This window comes from Vipera ursinii (assembly GCF_947247035.1).
Source record: "Vipera ursinii genome assembly, chromosome: 11".
NCBI lineage: Eukaryota > Metazoa > Chordata > Lepidosauria > Squamata > Viperidae > Vipera > Vipera ursinii.
The window spans coordinates 20277427-20299168 of record NC_139524.1 but is presented as its reverse complement, the minus strand read 5'-3'; the positions used below and the strand labels follow the sequence as shown (position 1 = coordinate 20299168).

Sequence of the window (21742 nt, the reverse complement as noted above, 5' to 3'; positions counted from 1 at the left end):
TGGAAGACTGGCTGGCAACAGAAGCTGCTTGCTAAGTTTTCCTGCACTGGGCAATTGCCTCGCCAAATATGCTGGGAATGCAGAGTCTCATTCTCAGCTTATTCCTTTTTCCTCCTCCAAAGGGGCTTAAAAGAACAGATCAGACGGGCAACTCGGAATTTGGACTGTTCCCCGGCAGGATATCATTATCCCTCTCCAAGAGCTTCTGCACCGGAGACAAATTCCTTGTGTGCCCAATCACACTTGGCCAAAAAAGAATATTCTATTCTATTCTAATTCTACTTTACTCCTTATTTCCTACTTCTATTCTATTCCATCCCATGCCTATTCTCCCCACTTGGTTTTCTTTCCTCTTCCTCCTTTTAGACTCGAAGCTCTTCCGGGCAAAGATTTGGCCCAGGTGCCTCAGTGACTCTGTGCATAAACAAACACGGGGCTCATTGGTGACTCTACTACCTTGATGTCCACTCTCCCCCGGCAGCTCTCACAGCGGCTGATTTATATGCTGAGTTTACATTCCTCCTACCGGTAATAAAGGATCTGGGAATTTGCTTTTTAAAAAATATTAGGAATCAACAGTTCCAAGTGAAACTTACCCAGCTGACACCACTGACCTTCTAGTTCTTCAAGGGCAGCCCAAATTGGAACACATTGTAGTAATCAAAAGGGGGAGTCTCTGACCAGGGAACAGGGATCCCTCAGCACCATTGCACAAAGGAACACCAATGCAACCAACGTGTTAAAGCTTCAAGGCTCTCCTCAAGGTGAACACGGTTCTTCTCCTGTGTAAGGTCGTTTCTTGACCCAAGGATTCCCCACTGAAATGGGGAGCAGAACATTTTAGAAAACAGAATTGCTGGTGGGCTCGTGAGAGCACGGAAGGAAGGAGCAATTTGGTTCAAAATTTTATTTAGGGTAAATACAAAACAGCTTTGTGGGCCAGATAAAGAGCATACATACAGTGTAACATTAAGAGAGTGCATCATTTTGGACAGTGCCCATCTTCCTTTGGGCGGGGACGGCTTTTTCTGAGGGCGAGCCCCTCTCCCAGAAGCCTGGGTGCCAGGAAAGGAGCCTCGGCTGCATCCAGATGTTCCAGGGAAGCACAGCAACAGTCTGTGAGAGCTTCCAGTTGTTGAAGGACGGGAAGAATCACCAGCAGGCCCTCCTTCCCTGTTGCTTCCAGTGGGGACACTTTCCCACTCTACCAATGAAGCGTCTGGCCTGAAGCAAGGACCCCCTCCTTCACAGGAAGCCCACCCAGGAAAGGTGAGCACGGCTCTTCCAGGTGAAGGGAGCCGTGGTCGACCAGGTGCTTCTTCAGAAAGCCAACGCCGAGCACCAAGGGTGGCATTTTAGTGGACGAGAGCAGAGGGGCGCAGCCTGGAGAAGAACAACTTAGTGGCCGTGGTGTCCCCTTCCTCAAGAGCCACCCCCCTTTTTGACTGAAGCACCCCAGATTCAACCCATCTGCAATTTAACGCTCTTTGCCAGCACGGCTGTTTTGCTGGAGGATGCCGGAGGAAACACAAACTGCATCTGGAAATTCTCTCGCTTCAGCCTTGGTGCCAGTTCCCCTGCTTGGCCTCTGGAGTCCCACGTCCCCCTTTCTGCACGTTTCCCTAAATGTCTCTGCCGCACAACGCCAGTCGGGCGTTTGGTGTAGGTTTTACAATGGGGGGGGGGGCAACGGACAAAAGCTGTTCACAAGAGAGATCTGTTCACAGAAGCCCGTCCTTCAAACGGTCCCCTTCTCAACGGAGAGCCAGACTGGAGCCCAGGCAGGTCGCCACAGGGAGCATCCTTTCCCAAAATAACATGAAATTCTGGCAAAGTGTTCTCTATCCAGGGATCTGTTTCTGGTGACCATGTGGCATGATCAGGAGCTGCCAATCATGGGGACCCTTATGGAACAATCCCTGCAGGAAGGGGGTCTTGCAGGGCAGAAACACGGCTCTGCTACTTTCGGGCTGGCTGGTGACACATTTCGTGGAGATCCGACCTCCTGTCCACACTGACCACCCACAGGCCGGAGGACACAGTCCACAAGCAGATTTTGCCCCGGCTTCTGCAGCTTGGCACGTAGACGCCACCCAGCCAAACACCCCTGGCTGAGACTCTCCAGCACCCAGCCTGAGCTTCCTGACTGAATTCTGCCCCCCCACCCGCCCGCCCTTCAGCCAGATGATGCTTCCCCAGAGTCGAGCTGAGCGGCTGGCCACAAGGTGAGCTACAATGCTTAAGGAAGCTTCAAGGTATTCAGGATGGTTTGAGCAAGCTTTTTTCCCCCCAGAAGACAAATTGCAACCCCTGTTCTGGAAATTTCTGCCACCCAACAGTTTGGTTGATTGAGAGAGCTCAGCCAAAACATATTAAGGAATTGCCCTGTTTTAAGTCATGTCGCGGTTTGGAATAAGAAGCACAAAGAATAATTTTACCTTAGCTAAGATTTTATGTCACATTAAGGGAAAAATACTTGCAGCACCTTTGAAATTGCAGCCTCTTACTCAGATGGAGCTTTTTTTATAAACCGCTTCAGTTTAGAGAGCGGTCCACTGATCATTTACTGGAAAAATACAGTCTGGTTTTATTGTTCAGATGTTAAATATGCAGACATGGCCTTTTGCAATTCCTAAAATCAACATCTGACTTCCCTTAGTAAAGCTCAGGGAACAAAAAGAAAGAAGGAAAGAAAGAAGACCAAAATATATGTTACTAGTCCTCAGGGGTTCATAGAGTTTAAACTCACAACCCAAGAGCAGCTTTAACGGACACAACGTGGTGCCATCCCAGGTCTAAATCCGCCTCTTGGGCCTGTCCTCGTTCGCAGCAGTGAAACACTTCGGACCAGGGTAGACACCCCAGAAAACAAAGCATCCACAAAAACGAGAGAGAAAAATGGTTGTGTTTAATGCTGAACTGTTGTGTTTGGTGCTCCCTGCCCCAGAGGAATCCGGGCGAATGGGCATCGCATCCTTCCCAAAGCAGGCTATTCTAATTCTTGGTTGGGGGCACAGGAGGGGCTGCTGTCCACAATGTGCTGAACCGAGTACTTTTAGTGCAATAGGGCCCTGTGAAAGGTTCCTCCATCTGTGAAACCGGCAGAGAGCCACCTCCCCAGCTCCAGGGGAGGGGCGGCCTCGCCGGGTCAAAGACTTCTCAAGTGATACCAAAGAGGATAATAAATAGATCAAAACTTCAGGATATGCTATAATACTGACTCGATCACCCCAGTCGTGAGAGGCAAGATCTTTTTCTCCTGAGATACAAGAAACAAAGGCCGGGGAGTGGGGGCGGGGCAGAGGGGGTACCCTAACACTGTACCCCGGGGCGGGCTTGCCAGGAGGCTGTGGATGAAGCGTTGGGTCTTCTCACACACCCCAAATGTTGGCGAGGGCTTGGCAGTGTCTCTCTGTAGCACGGCCCCTCCACCTTCCCTCCCACCCCCACCCCGTGCTCGGCTCACTTTCTTCCCAGCGAGGCCCGTGCGAGCGGTTAGCCTTCCTCTTCCCGCAGCTCGCTCGGGAGGAACTTGTACTGCTGCTGGCGGATCTGGGCCAGCTTTTTCCGGGCTTCCTCCAATTCCCGCTCCTTCTTCAGCATCTCCTCCTGGGCTGCGATGATCTGGGGAAGCGAGACACGGATGGTGCTACAGAAGCCCAAGCTACGCAACACCAGCCAGCCTCCTCGGCTGAGGAGCAGCTGGAGCGTGGCAGAGTCCAGGTCATGCGGCGTCCGGCGCCCCCGAGGGGACCCCTGAGGGAAGTTGCCCTTTCTCCCTCTTCTCCCATGGCGAGTCCATGGTTCCTCCGACAGACTCAAGCGCCCCTCAACCTGAGAGGAAATGGGGGGGAGCAGACTCACCTGCGCGATGCCCCCCACAAACTTGGTCTTCACCACCACGTCATCATCATCCGCCTTCCCAAAGGCCGCCTTCTGGGCTGCCCTGACCAGGTTGTCCGACGCCCGTTTCACGGCATTGCCTGCCACCTGTGGACGGAGAGCAGACGGCAGCGGGAAGTCTGTTGCTTAGACCGTATGCAATCTGAAGGTGTGTTGTGCACACAGCTCCCCAAGGGCCACTTCAGCCTGTGAAGGAAGGGCCTCATCTCCCCTTCCTCCCGCCCATTTGGGGACGCCCTACCTGCGAGCGGAGCACGCTTACCTGCAGCCTCCTCATGGCCTCCGAGTCCTGGTCGGCCTTCACTTTGCAGGCCACCAGCAGCTGTGCCGTGGAGGCGGCCACTTGCTTGGCCGAGGAGATGAGCTTCTCCTCGCTGGCGTGGCCCTGGACCGAGGCGTTGGCCGCCTCACAGAGGTTGCTGGTCGCGGCTGCCACCATCCGGGCCTGCCAAGGGCATCGGAAGAGGGCCAGGCCCCGCCTGAGTGCGGAGCTGGGCCAGGTGCCCCTCAGGCCCAGTCAAAGGAGGACGGTAGTCCTCCGTGAATAACCATATTTGCTCAGTGACCATTCAAAGTTACAACGGCACTGAAAAACACGACTTGTGACCGTTTTTCACAGGATTGTTGCAGCATCCCCCTCATGGTCACGTGACCAAAATTTGGGCGCTTGGAAACTGGCCTGTACTGGCGAGAGTCGCCCTGTCCCGGGGTCCCCGTTTGGGGCCTTCTCAGCTGGCTTCTGACGAGCAAAGTCAACGGGGGAAGCCAGATTTGCTTAACAACTGCAACAATTGCCTTAATGGCTGTGGCAAAAATGGTCACCAAATGGGGTGCAACTCACTTAACGACTGCCTTGCTGAGCAACAGAAACCTTGGGCCCCGTTGTGCTCGAAAGTTGAGGCCTGCCTACAACTCATCCAGCACCGCGCAGGCAACTGGATCTCGGGATCCGCAGTCTGCCCTCCGGCCCTCCCTCCGTCCGCTCTCCTCGGCCAACAAGAGGAGCCGCAAAGGCCGAGAGGTTGGCTGGAAGCTTGAAGAAGTGATTGGCAAACTCAGAAGGGACTCACCGCAGAAATCAGCCCCTGGGACCACTGTCCATCGTCGGCAGCGTTGGCAGGAATGGCCCCCACCTGGAAGTCCAAATTCAAAAAGGCCTTCACAACATTTCAAAGCACGGTTGTTTGGTAAATAAAATGGAAAGGGAATTATTATTTTTTTGCTTTCTAAAGCAGCATTTCGCAAGCTTGGCAACTTGAAGGTGGGTGGGAGTGGAACTCCCAGAATTCAACTTCACGATGAGGGGACGTCAACTCCCAGAATTCCCCATTCTTGGAATTGGAAGTCCACCCATCTTCAAGTCGCCAAGCTTGAGGAGGTATTCTAAGGAATCCTTGGTCTTCAAGGTAGGATCAAACTGCGCACCTGGGCACTACACAGCTGGAAGAAGATGGCGCCGTCAAGGCTACTACTTCCTTTTTCTCTCCTGGCTTCTCCGGATTGGCTTTGGGTCGACCAATCACATTAAGCCGCAAATGCAGCTCTGCCTTTGGATTAGTAGATTGCAGGCGGCCAGCCAGGCCACTGTAGTTATTTTACAATTACAGCTGGAAAATATACAGCGTAGAAATAGGTGGCCAGGATTCGTTGGAGAGAAAGGGGAAGTGGTCCGGGCGTGGGGCGGAGAGAGACAGAGAGCTTCCAAGTGGGGGTCTCGGTCACCCACCTTGCCTTGGGCGACCAGCTCTCGCTGAGCAGCAGAGGCCGACTTGACGAGGGCGCTGGTGGCGGCCGCGATGGACTTGGCTGCTTCGAGAATCTGTTCCTCAAAGTCCAGGGTCTCGTCCGCCAGCTGCAATCAGAAAAGGAGCCCATCAGGCTGGCCGCACCTGGCGATTCCCGTGACTGACCATCTGGCCTGGCTATTTTAAAACCTCCCACAAGGTTAGAAGCCACATTTTGTGGCAATGCGTGTCACTCCCCATACGGAGGTCCGGCCTCTTGGACGGGGCAGCAAAGAGACCAAAGCGAAGAGATAAAGATTAAATAAATAAAGTGCATGGCAGGGGTCCTTGCATTTGACCCCCCCTCTCCCCTATGCAACTGGGGGAGAAAAAAACATCAGAAGAATCTGCAAACATTCCTCAAAACCTCCCTGAGGAATTTGTTATTGCCTCCTGCCATGTTCTATGGAAAACAACTTCCCGGAGACAAAGCGAGACACCGTAGGAATGTTTGATATATAGTTGGGCTAAATTACAACCTAATATATCAAACATATCACACAGAGTCTCACAGGACAAAAAAGGCATTCGGGTGGGGGTCAGGCTGTGGAGAGGCGTGCTCAGTTGGTGGAAGCCAGGCTGGCGCCCTCCAGTGGCTGGAGCCGATGGGCCCAGTTCGAGGGGAACCAAGGTCCCCGTTGCAAGATCCCTGCTGCCCCCCACGGCCTCTCAGCAGAAAGCGCACAAAAGATTTTCTATCCTGTGTCATGAGCCTCGGAAAGAGACGATCGTTTGTTCCCGTAAATATTCGCGCTCTCTCAACATATTGGGAAGCATCCGGACAAACGCAAAGCACCAGCTTCTCCTTCAACCCATCTCAGAATATCTCAGTGTGACTGATAATCTCTGGGCAGCTTCCGCGTTGGAGAGAAAGGGAGCGTGTGGGGTACCACCGGTCACTTAAGTCTGGCCTGCTCTGCTCTGGCTGGTCTTGGAAAAGCAGCTGCTTTGGCCAGATGTGGCTCACACGTGGCTAGGACAGGCCTGAGACGGCCATCACAATGTCCTCCTCAACACAGAGGCAAGGTCTCCCCCTCCTCAGCCAAGCCTCTTCTTCAGACCTTGCAGACAAGTGGGCACAGACCCCTCCTGTCATTTCCCCAAAGCATCTCTTTGAGGGTCCAGGAGACCGTGGTTTCTCACCCCCATTCAGCCGAGACTCTCTAAGACAGGGGGGTCAGACTGCCGGCCTGCGGGCTGAATGCGTCACGTGGAAGCCGCACCCACCCCATTGACGGCAACGGCAAAACTGTCCCGATACGTTGCGCGACGTCACGTGACGTCGCGAGTTTGACATGCCTGCTCTAAGAACACCGCGTGCATCTCCCCGGCCCTTCAGGAGAGGAGAGATTCTGCTTGGTATCCCTGCTTCTTGTTGGTCTTCCCTAGGAGACGGTCTCCAGATTGCAGCCCTGCTCACCTTGGGCTTGGCTCTGGGTTTCAGCTGCTCCAGCTTTTTGGCAGCCGCTTCAATGGAAGCAGCAGCTCCGAGTAATTCCGTCTCGGCAATCACGGTGGGGTCTTCAGGGTTGACCCACTCGGTACCTGGAGATTGTAGACAACAATACAGGTTATTGTAGTCTATTTTACAACTAAAGTAACAACTATTTGATCTCCTCAGCTGGGAGACAGATGCAGCTTGTGTAGTCCTCACATCTTCTAGTCTGCGGTCTTGTTTATTTCATCCGTTGTGTTACTGCTATCTCTGTACCTCTGTTTGTTGTAACGTCTCTCATTGACCATTTATAAGTAAAACGTTACACCTCGAGGAGATGCCATACCAGGTCAGAGCAAGGTACCAGCGAAGGCTGTCATATAAGGACAATGGAAGGAGACACCTTCAACTCAGACTCAACATCCAAATGCCACCAGTGGCTTCTTTGGCTTCCCCACCTGGCTGCAACGAATGTGGGAATGACCAGGACGAGGAGACCAGCCAAGGGAAGGGCCAGACAAAAGGCAGCTTAGCCCACAGCAGGAATGTGGGTGGGCAAGAAGCTGAGAAGAGGCCGCCCTAGTTTCTGGGCTGTACAGGAGACGGGGAAAGAATTGCAGTGTCAGAACTGAAAGATTCTCTTCATGTAACCTGACACCAAGGCAGCCTTAGCCCATCTGGCCGGGCTACTTATTAAGGCCGACCCCAGCCTGCAGCCCTGGGATTTTCTGCTGGTCTCCTCCTCAAGGTCAAACAGGGTTTATGCTGTTTGGTTTCTAAATCTAGATAAATTAAGGCGGTTGTTTAGTTTCTAGGCCTCCATAAGGAGGAGGAGAGGATTCTTTTTCTCCCTTAGCTCGACCAGGAGAGAGCCAACACTGCCGACTCCTCTACAAGGCCCTTCTTCAGACTCCCCCCCCCCCCCGTGTGTGTCCCCTGCCAAGAGAGGGATAAAGGCCAGGAGCTTTTCGGCAGCAGCCCCTGCCCAGAAAGGGGCCTCCCCTCCCCTTTCTCTGGCCTCCACAGGGGGCCACCTTGGTTCCAACCTGACTTGCTCTGGGAGCACGGGGCAATTTCCGCAGGAGAGGAATCTTACCTTTCATGGCTTCGGCAGACTGTATGAGCTCCGTCACTGCCCCCGCCACCCCCTTGGACAAGGCCGCCAGCAGATGCTTCAGCTCGGCACTGGGCTTCTGGAGGATCTGCGCATTGAACGGGAGGGAGGGGACAGGTGCACAAAAGGCTTTCTCAGCATCTCCCCTCTTTTCCTCCCAGATCCCCCTTCTCTCGATCTGGCCTGGCCAACCGCAGGCATCCCGCAGCCAGCACGATCTCAGCAACTCCCCTGAAGCCAGCGCCCTCGTTACCGTCAGGACATGTTCCAAGAGCTGCAGGTAAGCCAAGGTGCACTCTGTCCCGTAATGCAGCGCTCTCGCCCGCACGTCTTCGCTGACATCGGGGTGGAAGGAGGCTTGCTGTGGGGCAGAACACCAAGCCCTTCAGAGGGAGCCAGAGCTCCTGGCAGAGATGGGGAAGCCACAAAAAGGGTGCCCACCAAATGCTGAGGGGGTCTTTCCACCACATTTGGGGCAGAAAAGGCTTCCTCCGTGGTCGACGCCTCGCTCCTCCTGATCAACCGATGGGGGGCGGGAGGGTCCCAATCCTGCATGCTCCCCAAGAAATGAGCATTCCCCTATCGGCACCCCCTGGCCAAGGCATTTCGACCCCCAGCTGCCAAAGAGCTCCATTCTGCGGGAGGCTGTACGCACCCTTGAGAACCGAATGCGAAATGCGCTGGGCTTTTGAGACACCAAAGATTAGCCATGTGCTCAGGTTGCCAATCAAGATCCCTTCCACCCAGGGGGAGATCTGGGCCCCCCAGGCTACAGGGGATGCTCTGTGCACGTGGACTGCAGGAGGAGACACCCCCTCCCGATCCCCACCCTGGGGAGGACAAAGCTTGACCAGAAGCCGCAGTTCAACTTGAGAGTTTTGACTTGGGATCTGCAGCTCACAGGCTCCGTCTCCTGGCCAGGATGGGATACAGCTGTTCCCAGGGCTGGGCTGCTGCCAAGCGTGTGTGTGTGTGGGGGGGAGGGCTTTTATTCCCCATTCCCCTCCTGAAACAAAACTCCTTTGGTCCGTGGGATGCCCCCAGAATCCGTTCTTTGGGTTCTGCAGCTCCAAGCAACGAGCAGAGCAAAACAGGAGATTCTGTCTCTGTTCATCTCAGACTTACACTCAAACACAAACACACTTACATACACAGACAGCCTCTGAATCGCTGTGCAGCCCTGTGAGTTGGCTCCCAATGTAACTAGCAAAACCTGTATTTAGTTCTCAAACCCTCCATGTGTTTCTTTGCTGGCCTCGCTTAAATGCAAGAAGACGAGTCTGGTGGGGTGTGGAACACCCCCCCCTTCTGCTGTGCTCCTCGAACTGGGGGCTGGAGGGAGGCTGCCCTCAAACCTGGAGAGTCCACGGAGCCCTCCCCATCCACAGTCCCAAAGGGGCCTCTCCCTGGGAACTGATCCAGCCCCTTTGAAAAGCCATCCACTTTCGTTTCACTGCCGCCCCCTCCTTCCAGCGTCTCCGTAAATCAGCCCCGAATCAGGAGAGGCTCTCGAGGAGTTTACCTTGCAAGCCGCCAGCATGTCAGCCACGGCTTTGCGGCTGAGGTTGGCCGTGGCAATCACATCCTCTTGCCGGCAGGAGTTCCCGGCTGCCACGGCTTTGGCCGTTGCCACGGTGATGCCTTTCGTCATCCGGATGGATTCTTCTGGGGAGCAGGTCTTCTCGGGAACGTCCTTGGACTGGAACACCTGGAGACACGAAGGAGGGGGGAAGAAAGGTAAGGGGTGCTGCCACAGAAACACCACGAAGCAACGGGGGGGGAGGGGGGTCAATGGAAAAAGGGGCCGTCCCTGTTGAAGAAAGCCAGCCCCGAGCTGGCAGGGGAGAACTAAGACCCTTCCTCTAAAGGGCAGCAACTGCCAGGCTCCCCCAGACCTCTGCACAAGAAGCCACCGGAATGACGACACTGCGGCCCACGCAAGTTGCTCTGCTCCCCACCCCCCCGAAGGGAAGGTCAGAAACCAGTGCTCAGCTGGAAAGCAGAGCCCCTCCCCAAATCTCAGTTTTAGCAAGTTGGGTGGGAATGGCTGGGATCTGGATGCGGCGTGGATACCGTGAGCTCCTGCTTGATGTACTCAATGGTGGCCTCCAGGGCCCTCGTTCCACGGGTGGCCTCGTCCTCGACCGCCTTGACCGTCTTCAGGAGGGAGGTGACGTTGGTCACCATCACCTAGGAGGGAGGGAGGGAGAAGGAAAGGAGCCATTGCAGCGTCTCCCAGTCCTCTGGAAGGCAGGGCCGATCCTTCCCGCTGTCAGCAGCAGGATTTGTGCAAGGGTGTGGGGAGTCCAGCCCCACTGCAGAGGAGGGAGGGATGACGGATGCAGAAAAGGTATTTTGAACATCGGGGGGCATAGGAAATCTCTTGCATGGCTGAAACGTGGACCCTTTCTGGAGCAAAGGTCTGCCTTGGGGGGCTGCAAGAGGAGAACCTGGCTGGTCTCTGCTGGGAGAAATCAGGAGCCTGGCAGCAGCACCCATTATACTGAAGGCCTTTTGACAAAACGTGTTACGTGTCGGCAGAACAAACTCAGAAGAACAGAACACGTGCAGAGCTTAATCTCAAAACCCCAGAGCTGTTTGCAAGAGAAGCAAAAAGCACAATTCCCCCCAGGAGGAAACGCAGCTCGAGTGTCGAGAAGATCTGCAAGGACCACCCTCGCGCCTTAAATAGTTGCCGGCAATTATTTGCCAATTCTGGGAATGGAGGTAAAAGCAATATTTGAGACAGAAGGCCAAAGCTCCTGTGGGCAACCTGGCTGAGACTCAACAAGGAAGAGCATTTTTCCCCGCACCTTGGCAGCCCCCTTGAGCTGGTACATGGACGGGTCGTCTGCTGGCTTGCTGGCGGCTCCCTTGGTGGCACCGATGAGGTCAGACAAGGCCTTCGCCACATCCTTAATGGCATTGATTAGCACAACCTGTCAGAAACAGGGCCTGTTAGCTTCTCTAGAGGTTCTCCATCCCGCCAGGTCTTCTGGCCTTTAGTGAGGAGATATTCTAGTTTATAAAGTGAACCAGCACTGGAGAACAGGCGGAGAACATTTCAACCACCTGATCTCTAGTGAGGTGAGCAGCTATATAAATTTGATAAATACGTAAAAAACAGAAGAAACAGAACTGACCCGCAGCTACTTGCAGGCTCCTGGGCTTCTTGATCCTCTGCGTTCACCCAACCTGGCTCCAGAAGCCCAGCAGAAGGTCTTGTCTGGCAAGAGGTTCTAGGCGATTTGGCGGGTGACCCAACCTCCCTCCGATCCTATGATGGAGCCCATCCTATGGCACAGCCCCACCCCCTCCATACACACCTGCGTTTCAGGGTCATCTGAGCCCAGGCTGGCCGCTCCCAACTTCACCACCTCCGCCAGCTGCGTGATGGTGCTGGCGGAAGACTGAGCTGCTTGGGCCAACTTCTCCTGGCTGGAGGCAGCTCCGGAGACCAGCAGCTTGGTGTCTTCAACCAAAGCCTTTGCGGTCTTTAGAATATTTTCCCTGGGAAAAGGAACGGGGTGGAAGTGGGGTGAGCAGGAGCCGCAAACATCAGGCAGCACCTTCCCCTCGTCTGCATAAACAGGTGCAAAGCAGCGGAAGCTGTTTGTGCCGTTCTTATTGGTGCATTTCTGATTGATTGCCTCTCCTGCATTCCACCCTCCCTTTTAGCTTTAATCGCATTGGATGTGAACTTAAAAAATAAACCAATTGTTCCGATTTATGCTCGGCTACAATCATGAATGCAGTATTTCCAAAATCTGTTACTGTAATTAACTTTGAAATTAGTTCTAAAGAGTGGACTGCAGGTCCACAACCTATTTCTTGGGTGATGCAACAGTTTTATTTATTAAATTCATTATATTTATAATTATCAAAATCAAAACTTAGCTCCGAGTGTTGACCTGAATGCGGTGTTGAGTTTTGGATGGTTTGTCTTACTTAGGATTTATCTTTACGGACAAAGAATTTATCTTTACCAAATTATCTGCTGTTTAAAGGTGAAGGGAAAAAAATTTATTTAGGCCAAAGGAAATTAAAATTATTTCTAACGATTCAGGACACAAATTCTCTGTACTCCTAGCTAAAATACAATAGTACAGTTAATTTGACCTTTGGATCTTGAATAACGTCACATTACTACTACTATTAGTAATGGTGGAGTAGTGCTTAGAATGCAGTACTGCAGGCTAATTCTGCCGACTACTAGCAGTTCAATCCTGACCGGCTCAAGGTTGACTCAGCCTCCCATCCTTCCCAGGTCAGTAAAATGAGGACACAGATTGTTGGGGGGGCAAGATGCTGTCTCTGTAAACTGCTTAGAGAAGGCTGCAAAGCACTGTGAAGTGGTACATAAGTCTAACTGCTCTTCTATTACTACTGCTATTAAACCAACAGCTGAATGCAGTTTCCTCGTGAACCTCTACATTGTCGCTTCTTTCCAAACCTCCCAAGAATTTCAGAGTAAACTTACCCCCAGCGCCCCCCGCCTCCATTATGTACCCAGCCTCACCTGTGATCGGCAAAGGATTCGTTGTTCTCGGCGTTCAGTGTCCCGGCCGCAGCAAACATGATGGTGGTGTCCAGGTCAGCAATGATGCCAGAGACGGCGCTGGCTGCGGTGATGCACGCCTGGGTGCCTTTGTTCCCCGCCTGGAGAGCCGACAACACCAGGGACACCTGTCCAAGAGAAGGGAGCAAGGTGGATGCAGGGGCGGCCCACCAAAGGAAGGAGGGCCAGGGCGGGGGTCACACTTTGGGAAGCCCGCACCTTTTCGCTGACCGTCCGGGTGCATTCGATCAACTCTCGCTTGGTGTAGGCATCGGTTGGACATATCTGCAAGGCCCCGGCTTTTTGGACCAGGAAGATGCAGCTGTGTCCAAGTTCTTGAACCCGTGTTCTGATCTGGAACCCTATCTGTGGAGCCAAAAAGAGGGCAGAAGAAAGAACAGATGACAAAAGGGCTCCTGGCTGGGCATCCTCCCAAGCAGAGGAGCAGGAAAGGCGGCTGAAGGGCTGCAGGAAGAGCGGATCAGCTGCTGGAAGAACAAGGCTAAGGATGGGCTTCCAGCTCGTGAACAGGAAGACGCCTCTTCATACAAGCTTACGAAGCAGCACCCCTCGCGTCTGTTTGGAGAAAAGCCTAATGCTGGGAAAGATCGAGGGCAATAGAAGAAGGGGACGACAGAGAATGAGGTGGCTGGATGGAGTCACTGAAGCAGTAGGCGTGAGCTTAAATGGACTCCAGAAGATGGTAGAGGACAGGAAGGCCTGGAGGAACATTGTCCATAGGGTCGCGATGGGTCGGACACGACTTCGCAGCTAACAACAACAATGTTATATTACTTTCTGTGATCGTGTCTGTGGCTATTGTAGAACAAAAAGCAAATTAAAACCAGGACTAACAGCCTCTCTGAACGTTGAGAGGAAATAAATCAGAAGAAGGAAAAGTCTCATTAAAGGAATGTCTTCTGCAATTGATGAAATGGAAAATTCCAAAGGTTTCTGATCGTTTGCTCCTTGTTTAGTGTTCTCTTAGGGTTCCCAATCGAGGGGAATGCAAAACTTTGAACCACTGTAGCTGCCCCCGGATCTACTGTGGTCTCCTCATTTCCCACAACCCCGCAGGGGCTCATGCACTTAAGGGGGGGACCAGGATGGCAGACCTCCTCCGGTTCCGCAGTCCCTGCCGCCATCCGTCCCTGGGAAGCCAGGTGTCCATAGTCGGTGGTCATTTGCGATGCGAGTCCTCCCAGTTCCTCTGGATTAGTGACCGCCTTGGTCATCTGAAAGGATGGAAACAAGGATGAGAATCCTAGTTTGCAATGTTGCCTTGCAAACAGACTGAAAGACCTGATGGGGCTTTGGGAGATCCCACCTCCAATTTTGCTTGCTCTCTCTCTTGCTGCTAGCCTCCTCCAGTATCTTAACCTGTTTAATGGAGGGATTCTGTTGTGGTGTGAAGGTTGGGTTTTGACTTGTTCTGAACTGTCACTCCAGCTTTCTATTTTGTCCCTTGCAAAAGACCCCATTTCTGGGCATTTGCCAAGCAGATCTATCCTTTAATTAAAAAACGAAGCCATGAAGCGAGAACAGGCGGTGCTTCTCTTACCATCTCTTGAGCTGTGACTGCGATGGCCCTGCAGTATTTGACAACGGTGGTCTGGTAGTCCACAAAGGACCCTTTGGGATCGGAGGGTGTCCCTTCATCTAGCTGTATGGTGGAGAGGAAAGACTGTCAGCAAGGGAGAGTAGAAGACCTCAACCTGAGGCCCTTCAGAACCGTTGGACTACACATTTCATAATCAGCCCAGCCATCAGCTTCAGATTATAGGAGTGAGGTCCAACGCCACTGTCCATCACCTAGAAGATCTGACTGAGAATGACCAAGATGCAAGAAAAGGTTGAAGCAGCCCCATCTTTTTGGGTAGGACCACCCAGTTGGAGAACCAGTAGACTCATTTTCACCTGCCTGGAGGAGAAGGATGAAGGGCTGGGCATAGACGCATTTTCCCCAAATCCCCACAGTGTCCCTATTTCAACAAACAATAATACGAAAGCTGCTAGAAAAGATTATTATAATGCTTAAGAAACAAGTAAAGAATTTGGACGGTGGTCAGCCTAGTTTGAGCCTCCTTGAGAAAGCTGCATGGGTCCCCCACGAGAAGCAGCAATGGATCCAGAAGCTCCTTGCTCACCTTACTCATGGCTTCAGCAATGGAATCCACCATGTTCCCCACCATGCCTACTTCACTGGCAGCTTCATTCAAGGTCACCATGATGTCATCCACGGCTTCCTTCATGAGCTGTGCTGCTTCCAGGATAGCATCATGAGTGTGTGAAGCCTGGGAGACAGAACAGAGCCCCATCACCCTTTCCTTCCTGTACAACGCCATCATGCACGCAGAGCCCCCTCACGTGGGATGCTGCCGGGTTCCTGGTTCCTCTAGAAGCTGCAAGGAAGAGGACTCCTTCGGCAGCAAGTGGTTCTACAAAGGGCTGCAGTGTCTGCAGAATGGACCCCGTGGAAAGGACTTCTCTCCAAAAGGCTTTTTCCCACGTTGCTGCAACTGCCGCTCTAAAGGAGGGCAGGTACAACTTGAATTGCAAGCTTCCTGGTGTATCAAAGAGGAAATACAGCATCTGTACAGAGTGGGCTCAGTATTTAGTCAGAGGATCTTAGAATTGGAAGATACCACTGAGGTCATCAAGCCTGGCCCTCTGCACAATGCAGGAATGCAAATTAGAGTGATTTCAGCAGCAAAGGGAGGCCCATCCCCTCTCCGGATCATTGCTTCCACAGTCAAACTCTTCGTGATGTTTAGAATTTGCTCCCCCGAACATTGAAGTCAAAGCAGTTCTTGAAAAAGTTTTCAATCCCCCACTTCCCAAAAGTTTATTCCAAGCATCCTTTCTTTTTTTTTTTTTTTAAAAAAAGGCAGTTAGAACATTTTCTGCCCGAGCTCCTTGCGGAAGACCCTAATCAGACGGAGTTGATTACCAAAGGCTGCGTTTTTAATTAAAGGCCCTTGCAGAAGAGGCAGGAAAGGAATTCTCCAGGGCTCTCATCACATACCGGCGTCTGAAACGTGATTGCTCCCAAGGAGCGTATTTTAAGACTTGTAATATGCAAATCATGTTTTCTTGCTGAAATTTCCTTCTGACAAACAGGACGCATTTCAGGGAATAAGCAGGCTCTGGCTGGCTGCCCTCCATATATGTCAAACTAAACCTCCCATTATCCTGAGTTAGCCCAGGCTGGCTGGGAATTTGGGGAGTGGAAGCCCACCCATCTTCAGGTTGGCAAGGCTGAAAAACATCACACAAGATTCCCCACACCTGAGTGCAAGGGAAGAGTTGGATGAGGAGACTGTGCAAAGGAAGAAGAATGCAAGGTAGTTCTCAAGTTACGATGGTTACAACCTACAAACGTATTGGGCAGGTTCCATTACAGTGATAACTTGAGGATTACTGATGAACAAACCACCAACGTTATCCTGAAGCTGAAATGTTTCTTCCGGTTTTAAAAAAGATTCCTGCAAATACAACACCCGTTTGGAATTGATCTCCTTAATCTGCCCATTTAAAAAAGAAACACTGATTCCCGTTTCATTAGAAATCTGCCACGGCCTGAATCAAGGGCACCCAGAGCTCCCTTCCCACAGGCCCCCTCAGATCCCCTCCCTCTTCCTTGCTGGGAGGGCTTTCCCCCTCCCCCGGTATCTGCCCCACCCCCACCCTGCCCCACTGACCGATACCTTTGGGTTCCCCCCTCCTTCCTTGGCCGCGTAGAGCATCTGGAGGGCCGATTCCGCCAAGGTCTTGGTTTGATCCAACAGGTTCATTTGCTGCTGGTGGTTCATCAGTTTGGAGACGACGCCGACGGCCGCCAGGACCAAGGGCTCGAAGTAGCTGGAAACCTGCGTCACCTGAGGAGGGAAGGAGGCCGAGGGCTCAGACAAGCGAGGATTTCCCCTCCCCAGACCAGCCGTGCTGGGTGCTTTTCAACTGTGGCGACCTGAAGCTGGCTGGCTGGGGAATCTTGGCAGTGGAAGTCCACACATCTGAAACTTGCCCAGGTTGAGAAACTGCCATTTCCACAGTTCAGAAGACCCCGAGAACAGACCCCTGCTGCGTCCTGGGCCCCTACCTTGTGTCCAAGCTGAGCAGCCTCACCTCGGGCTGCCGTTGCAATGGGGTCGATGAGATGGCCAATTTCCTGGACAACGGAGGTCAGCTGTTCTTGCAAAGCCTGAGAGACCAACAACGATGGCTGTTATCCTCTTCTCACCATAAACGATCACAAAGCTGTTAAAAACAGCCCTGCTGGTGGAGGTTTTGGCTTCCTAGCTACTCCCTGGGCAGCTCCCCCAAAGGTGAACTCAACAGCCTAATCCCAAAGGAACTTCCTTCCTCCATTTGCAAACCACCATCGTTTCTATCTCTCAGATGGGCCAGGTCCGCTCATCTGCAGTGAGCAGCGAATGATGGGAAATTCTTCTGTTTATACCACAGTGCTGCCTGCCTCCTCCGTTCAGTCAGTGGCTCTCCCAATTTGCATCTGAAGGGGAAATGCACATATCTGGGGGAGGGGGGGGGGAGACCCGGTGTCCCTTACCTCCACAGAAATGTCATCCCTTGTGGCCAAGTTCTGACTAACGACAGCGAGGGAGGCTTGCTCGATGTCTCTGATGCACTTGTTAATGCCATCAATGGCGTAGTCGCACTCCCGCTGGCCCGGAGCTTTGTCCCTGCAGAAAACGATGGAATGGCCGCTCGTGAACTGGGCCTGCGCCGAGGACTTCCGGCACAGGGATTGCCATCTTCAGGATTTCGCCTTCTCGATTCCTCTCCTACCACCTTGCCTGGCTTTCTGCTTTGCACACCAAACTGGGCACCCAGGCCTCTTTGGATGCTTAGCGCAGGGGCCAGGTACACCATCATGCAGAAGCCAAAGGAGGGAAGCTCCACCTGATGGAAGTGATGAGGCTCTTGATGGACTCGGAGACGGTGTGCGAATGTCCAGCCAGGACAGACCAGGTGCTCGGGTCCTTGGGGTTGATGGCCAGCGAGCGAGCCGTCTTGATCAAGGAAGACGAGCTCTCCAGCATGGTTCGGGCGGAAGCCAGGATGGGCTCCTGTGCGCGAGAACCCTGGAAAGGGACCATCTGCTGAGCAAGAAGCTCCTTCGAGGCGTTTAGGCTTGCAAAGAAGGCTCCTCCTCCATCAACGTTGTCTTTGTGACTCGGGTGGTGGAACACAGCAGGCTATGCCCCCCCCCCGTCTCCGGGGAGGCCTGCTCTTACCTCAGCACTGATCTGAGCAGGAATGCTGACAAACTCAGGATTGGAGGCAAAGGCGGTCAGGTTTTCCACAGCTTCAATGAGCGGAGCAGCGGCGGTCCGGCACTTGTGGCGATTCTCTTCTGAAAAGTCTCCATCCAAAGCCTAACGAGGAGGAAAAAAATGTGGCTTAGATCTCAATTAAAATAATATGGATAACACAGCCAGGGAAAGGATAAAAAAGCAGCTGAGGTCTGCTCAACCGTGAACCCAAAGCATTCAAGAAGGTCGCTAAGTCCCCTCTTTCAACGGGAGCTGCTGATGGTATTGGATGAGCGTTGGGCTCAAATCCTCCACCAGACTCCTCCTTCGGTGCTCTTCGGCGGGGACGTCGTCTCTTCCAGGCTCCTTCAAAGGAGCTCAGGTCCCACGGCAGACCGCAGGTTGCCTCATACCCCCTGTGCCACGCTTAGCCACGATGGAGTGAATATCTCGGTGGGCCGATCTGCTTCCCTCCAGTTTCTTTCTCCTTTGGAACCCCACTTCTTTCCGCCCATCATCTTTTTCGCCGAGTACAAGCAGCGACAGGAGACGCTCCGTAGGTTCCTTTCAGGCTGCAAAACCTGATTCGTTTCCTCCAGGCTTTCACTGAAATATTATCTGCGTTTTCTTTCCCGTTAGTTAAATGTTTAGATTTGGCTTGTTTGGCATTTCTGTTTTTATCAAAACTAGCTTATTTTTCATCATTGCTAAAGACCAATTTGGGATTTTAGGACCTGTTTTGATCCTCCCACTCCGAGCCTCACTGAGAAAGCGATTGGCACTCAAACCGATTGCAGAACAATGGAAAGGATCACCCCCAATAGGAGGCCTGAAAGAAATCTCAGGATAAAGGCAGAAGTTTTAAAAAGCTGTTTCCCCTCTGCCTCGAAAGACCACCCGCCACAGCACCCACTGTGCAAGCCTGGTTTCTGCCTTTCTACAGCTTCCCCCAAACCAGGTTCTCTTCCTGTAACACGAGAACAGGGAACCTCCGGAGATGATGGGCAGAACCGGTCCGCTACACGGCCCTGGATGTCCTGAGAGACTCAGAAAGATCGGCCCCTGCGTGCCCCCTGCGGCCACACACACACACACACACACACACACACACACACCGGCAGACGTGGAAACAACTTTCTGGGGCGGGGGGAACAGAGCTTCTCCTTCAAAGCCCCCCATTTCCTCTGTTGGAGGGTTCAAAGGGATCAGGGCTCTCCCCCACCTTGATGGTCTTCACCAGGTTGGCCGTGCTGTTGGCCACCTCCTTGGCCGACTGGACGAAGTGCCTCTTGGCCACGGGGTTGGCCGTTTTGGACGAAGCGATGCGGCAGGCGTTGCACAGGGCGGAGGTGTGCTTGGCCACGATGGTGGCTGCCGATAAGACCTGAAATGGACACCGGGGGATCAGGGCTTTGCACAGCGGAAGTCCAGGGGGTGACCCCCAGGCGAAGGTCCATCTTCTTCAAGCGCCCGGGGCAGCAACGGTCTGAACTGCAGCCCTTCCTCCAGGCAGTGAAGAAGAAGCTGAGGGCTCTCCGTCTTGGATCACTCGACGGAGGCTGCTTGGGGGAGCAAAGCTGGGAGGCACCATGTCGAGGGCTGCCCAAGGGCAAAGGGGAGTCGGAGAGGTGTGACTCGGAAGCCTTTGCGGGAGGGGCCGGGCTCCCACGGCCCACCTCCCAGCTCAGATCTAGGCCCCCTGTAACCCGGGAAGGGGGGGCATTACCTGGGACGGACTGCTGGCTGGATCCACCAAGTTCTGGCAGGCCATCTGGATGGCCTGGTTGGCACGGGCAAACTGGATGGGATCCACGAGGCCCTGTTGCCCAGCCTGGCTGTTGGGGTCCGAGATGCCCACCAGGTAGGCAGCCTAGGCGACAACCAAGAGGGGGGCTTCAGCAAACTGCGTGAAACGGGCCATTTGCTAAGCCCCTTTCGGGCAATAAGGCCAAATGGACTCAACACCAAGTAAAACCCACCTGAGCTGCTGCTTCGGTGAGACCGCAGAGCGCCTTGGAGGCCACCCCCACACACTCCCCGAAGACGGGGAGGTCGCCGGTCTTGGCGTTCTGGGAGATACCGGCCATGGCTTCCCCGAGCACCTTCGGAAAGAGGCAGGGTGAGAAGACCCACCGGCCCTTTGTTGGAGAAGAGGCCGTCCAGCCTTTCCCCGCTTCTGGAAAGAAGAGCTGCATCTGGGGCCCTCTCTACCGCCCCCCCAAGGCTCTGCTGCCCATTGCGCCACGTCCACCCGGATGGATTTCTCAGGAAGAGATTTGGGAAGAGCTACCTTGGAATTCTCCATGACGCCTTCAATGCAGTCGAAGTACGATTGGTCGCTCACGGGGTCACTGGGATTTTCCAGCATCTCCTTCACGGTCTGAAAGGAGAGACCAGCCCACCCCAGGTTGGCCATGCAGGGAAGACCACGGTCAGTCTTCCTGGATCGTGGCTGGGCCATAAATCCCTCCCCCCAACTCCGGTCCCCTCGCTGCTCAGGCTGGACGGACAGGAATCCACCCCTCATCCAATTGCTCAGAGGGGCTTTGCTGCAAAGTAGACAAAACAAGGCAAAAATCCTCCCTGGGGAAGCCCAGGAGCTGCAGCCACGCGGCCCCCACTCTCCAACCCCACAAAACTGCCCGGAAGGGTAACGTTGCGGCCAAGGGCTGACCTCCAATTCCCGGAGAGCGTTGTCGCACTCCTTCTGGCCAGGCGCTTGCTGGGTGCACAGGGTGATCAGCTGGTTGATGCTCTCCGTGACTGCCCTGTGGGAGGAGGAAAGGGGAGCGGCTGAAGACCCCGGAGCAGCCCTCCAGCCCATCCTTCTGGAGCTGCCTTCCGGCCCTGCCATCCCAGATGCTCCTCACACTTGTGGTGCTGGCCAATCCCCCCTCCCTCCCTCCCTCCCTCCTCTACTTTCAGCCCCCAAGGTGCCTGGAAGGGAGGCTGGGCTACGGACAGAGTGGACTCGAAGCCACTCTGGACGGACAACAGACTAGGAGGGCTCCTGTGGGATCCCATCAAGGAAACCACGCAGTTGGGTCACCAGCCGTCCCCCAGCCACCCCCCTCCAGTCTCCTCTTCCCATCTGCTCAACGGAGGCCAGTCAGGAGATGAAACACCCACCAGCACTTGCCAACTGCCTGCCCTGATACTCCGGCACCCAGCCCAGGCCCGTCACGGCCCTCACCTGGCAGCAGCCGCTAAGAGGTTCTTGGCGTTGGGAGCGCCGGGGTCCACCGACAGAGACTTGGCCGCCAGAAGCAGCTTGCTGGAAGCCATGGAGATGTTCTTCAGGTTCCCGATGACTTGGATCTGGTCCTCTTTGGTCTGTGGGGCAGAGACCGGGCACCACAGGGGCTCACTGCTCGGGCCGAGAGCCGAGTCCCCCAACTCTACTCCTGGCTCCAGCAGCATCGGAGGGAGCGCTGCTTGGCCAGGCGGTGCAGAAGGAGACCCAGATCCCCACGGCGGGCAAGGGCCCCCAGCTGAGCAGGCAAGGCTTTGACAATCGGGCCTTCACTGGGAAACCCAGCCCCGAGGGCAGCCCCCAGCTCTGCCTGGCACCGGGAGCCGACAGTCGCCAGCCACAGCTGGTCCAGCGGCTGCCCTGCCCAGCAAATCCGTCCGGGACTGGAAGGGTGGGCCAGTCAGGCTGCAGGCTCCGTCCTC

The 21742-nt window shown here is 54.0% G+C and overlaps 1 protein-coding gene across 1 annotated transcript in view; it reads right to left on the bottom strand.

Annotated features, from left to right (window-relative positions):
- Positions 1-892: 892 nt before the first annotated feature.
- The window catches only part of TLN2 (talin 2), a 61957-nt gene continuing 41107 nt past the window's right edge, over positions 893-21742 (bottom strand). The window contains exons 30-57 of the mRNA XM_083371066.1: positions 21261-21400; positions 20742-20835; positions 20358-20447; positions 20047-20169; positions 19794-19937; positions 19290-19451; positions 18050-18190; positions 17715-17896; positions 17362-17494; positions 16894-16995; positions 16502-16672; positions 14942-15088; positions 14356-14457; positions 13910-14029; positions 13014-13160; positions 12756-12922; positions 11563-11746; positions 11050-11175; positions 10310-10426; positions 9759-9944; positions 8490-8597; positions 8219-8324; positions 7108-7232; positions 5630-5755; positions 4974-5036; positions 4166-4348; positions 3865-3990; positions 893-3624 (exon numbers count right to left, since the gene is read on the bottom strand). Coding sequence (XP_083227192.1) covers positions 3496-3624; positions 3865-3990; positions 4166-4348; positions 4974-5036; positions 5630-5755; positions 7108-7232; positions 8219-8324; positions 8490-8597; positions 9759-9944; positions 10310-10426; positions 11050-11175; positions 11563-11746; positions 12756-12922; positions 13014-13160; positions 13910-14029; positions 14356-14457; positions 14942-15088; positions 16502-16672; positions 16894-16995; positions 17362-17494; positions 17715-17896; positions 18050-18190; positions 19290-19451; positions 19794-19937; positions 20047-20169; positions 20358-20447; positions 20742-20835; positions 21261-21400 — 3744 coding nt within the window. The 3' untranslated portion in view covers positions 893-3495. The remainder of the gene's footprint in view (positions 3625-3864; positions 3991-4165; positions 4349-4973; positions 5037-5629; positions 5756-7107; positions 7233-8218; positions 8325-8489; positions 8598-9758; positions 9945-10309; positions 10427-11049; positions 11176-11562; positions 11747-12755; positions 12923-13013; positions 13161-13909; positions 14030-14355; positions 14458-14941; positions 15089-16501; positions 16673-16893; positions 16996-17361; positions 17495-17714; positions 17897-18049; positions 18191-19289; positions 19452-19793; positions 19938-20046; positions 20170-20357; positions 20448-20741; positions 20836-21260; positions 21401-21742) is intronic.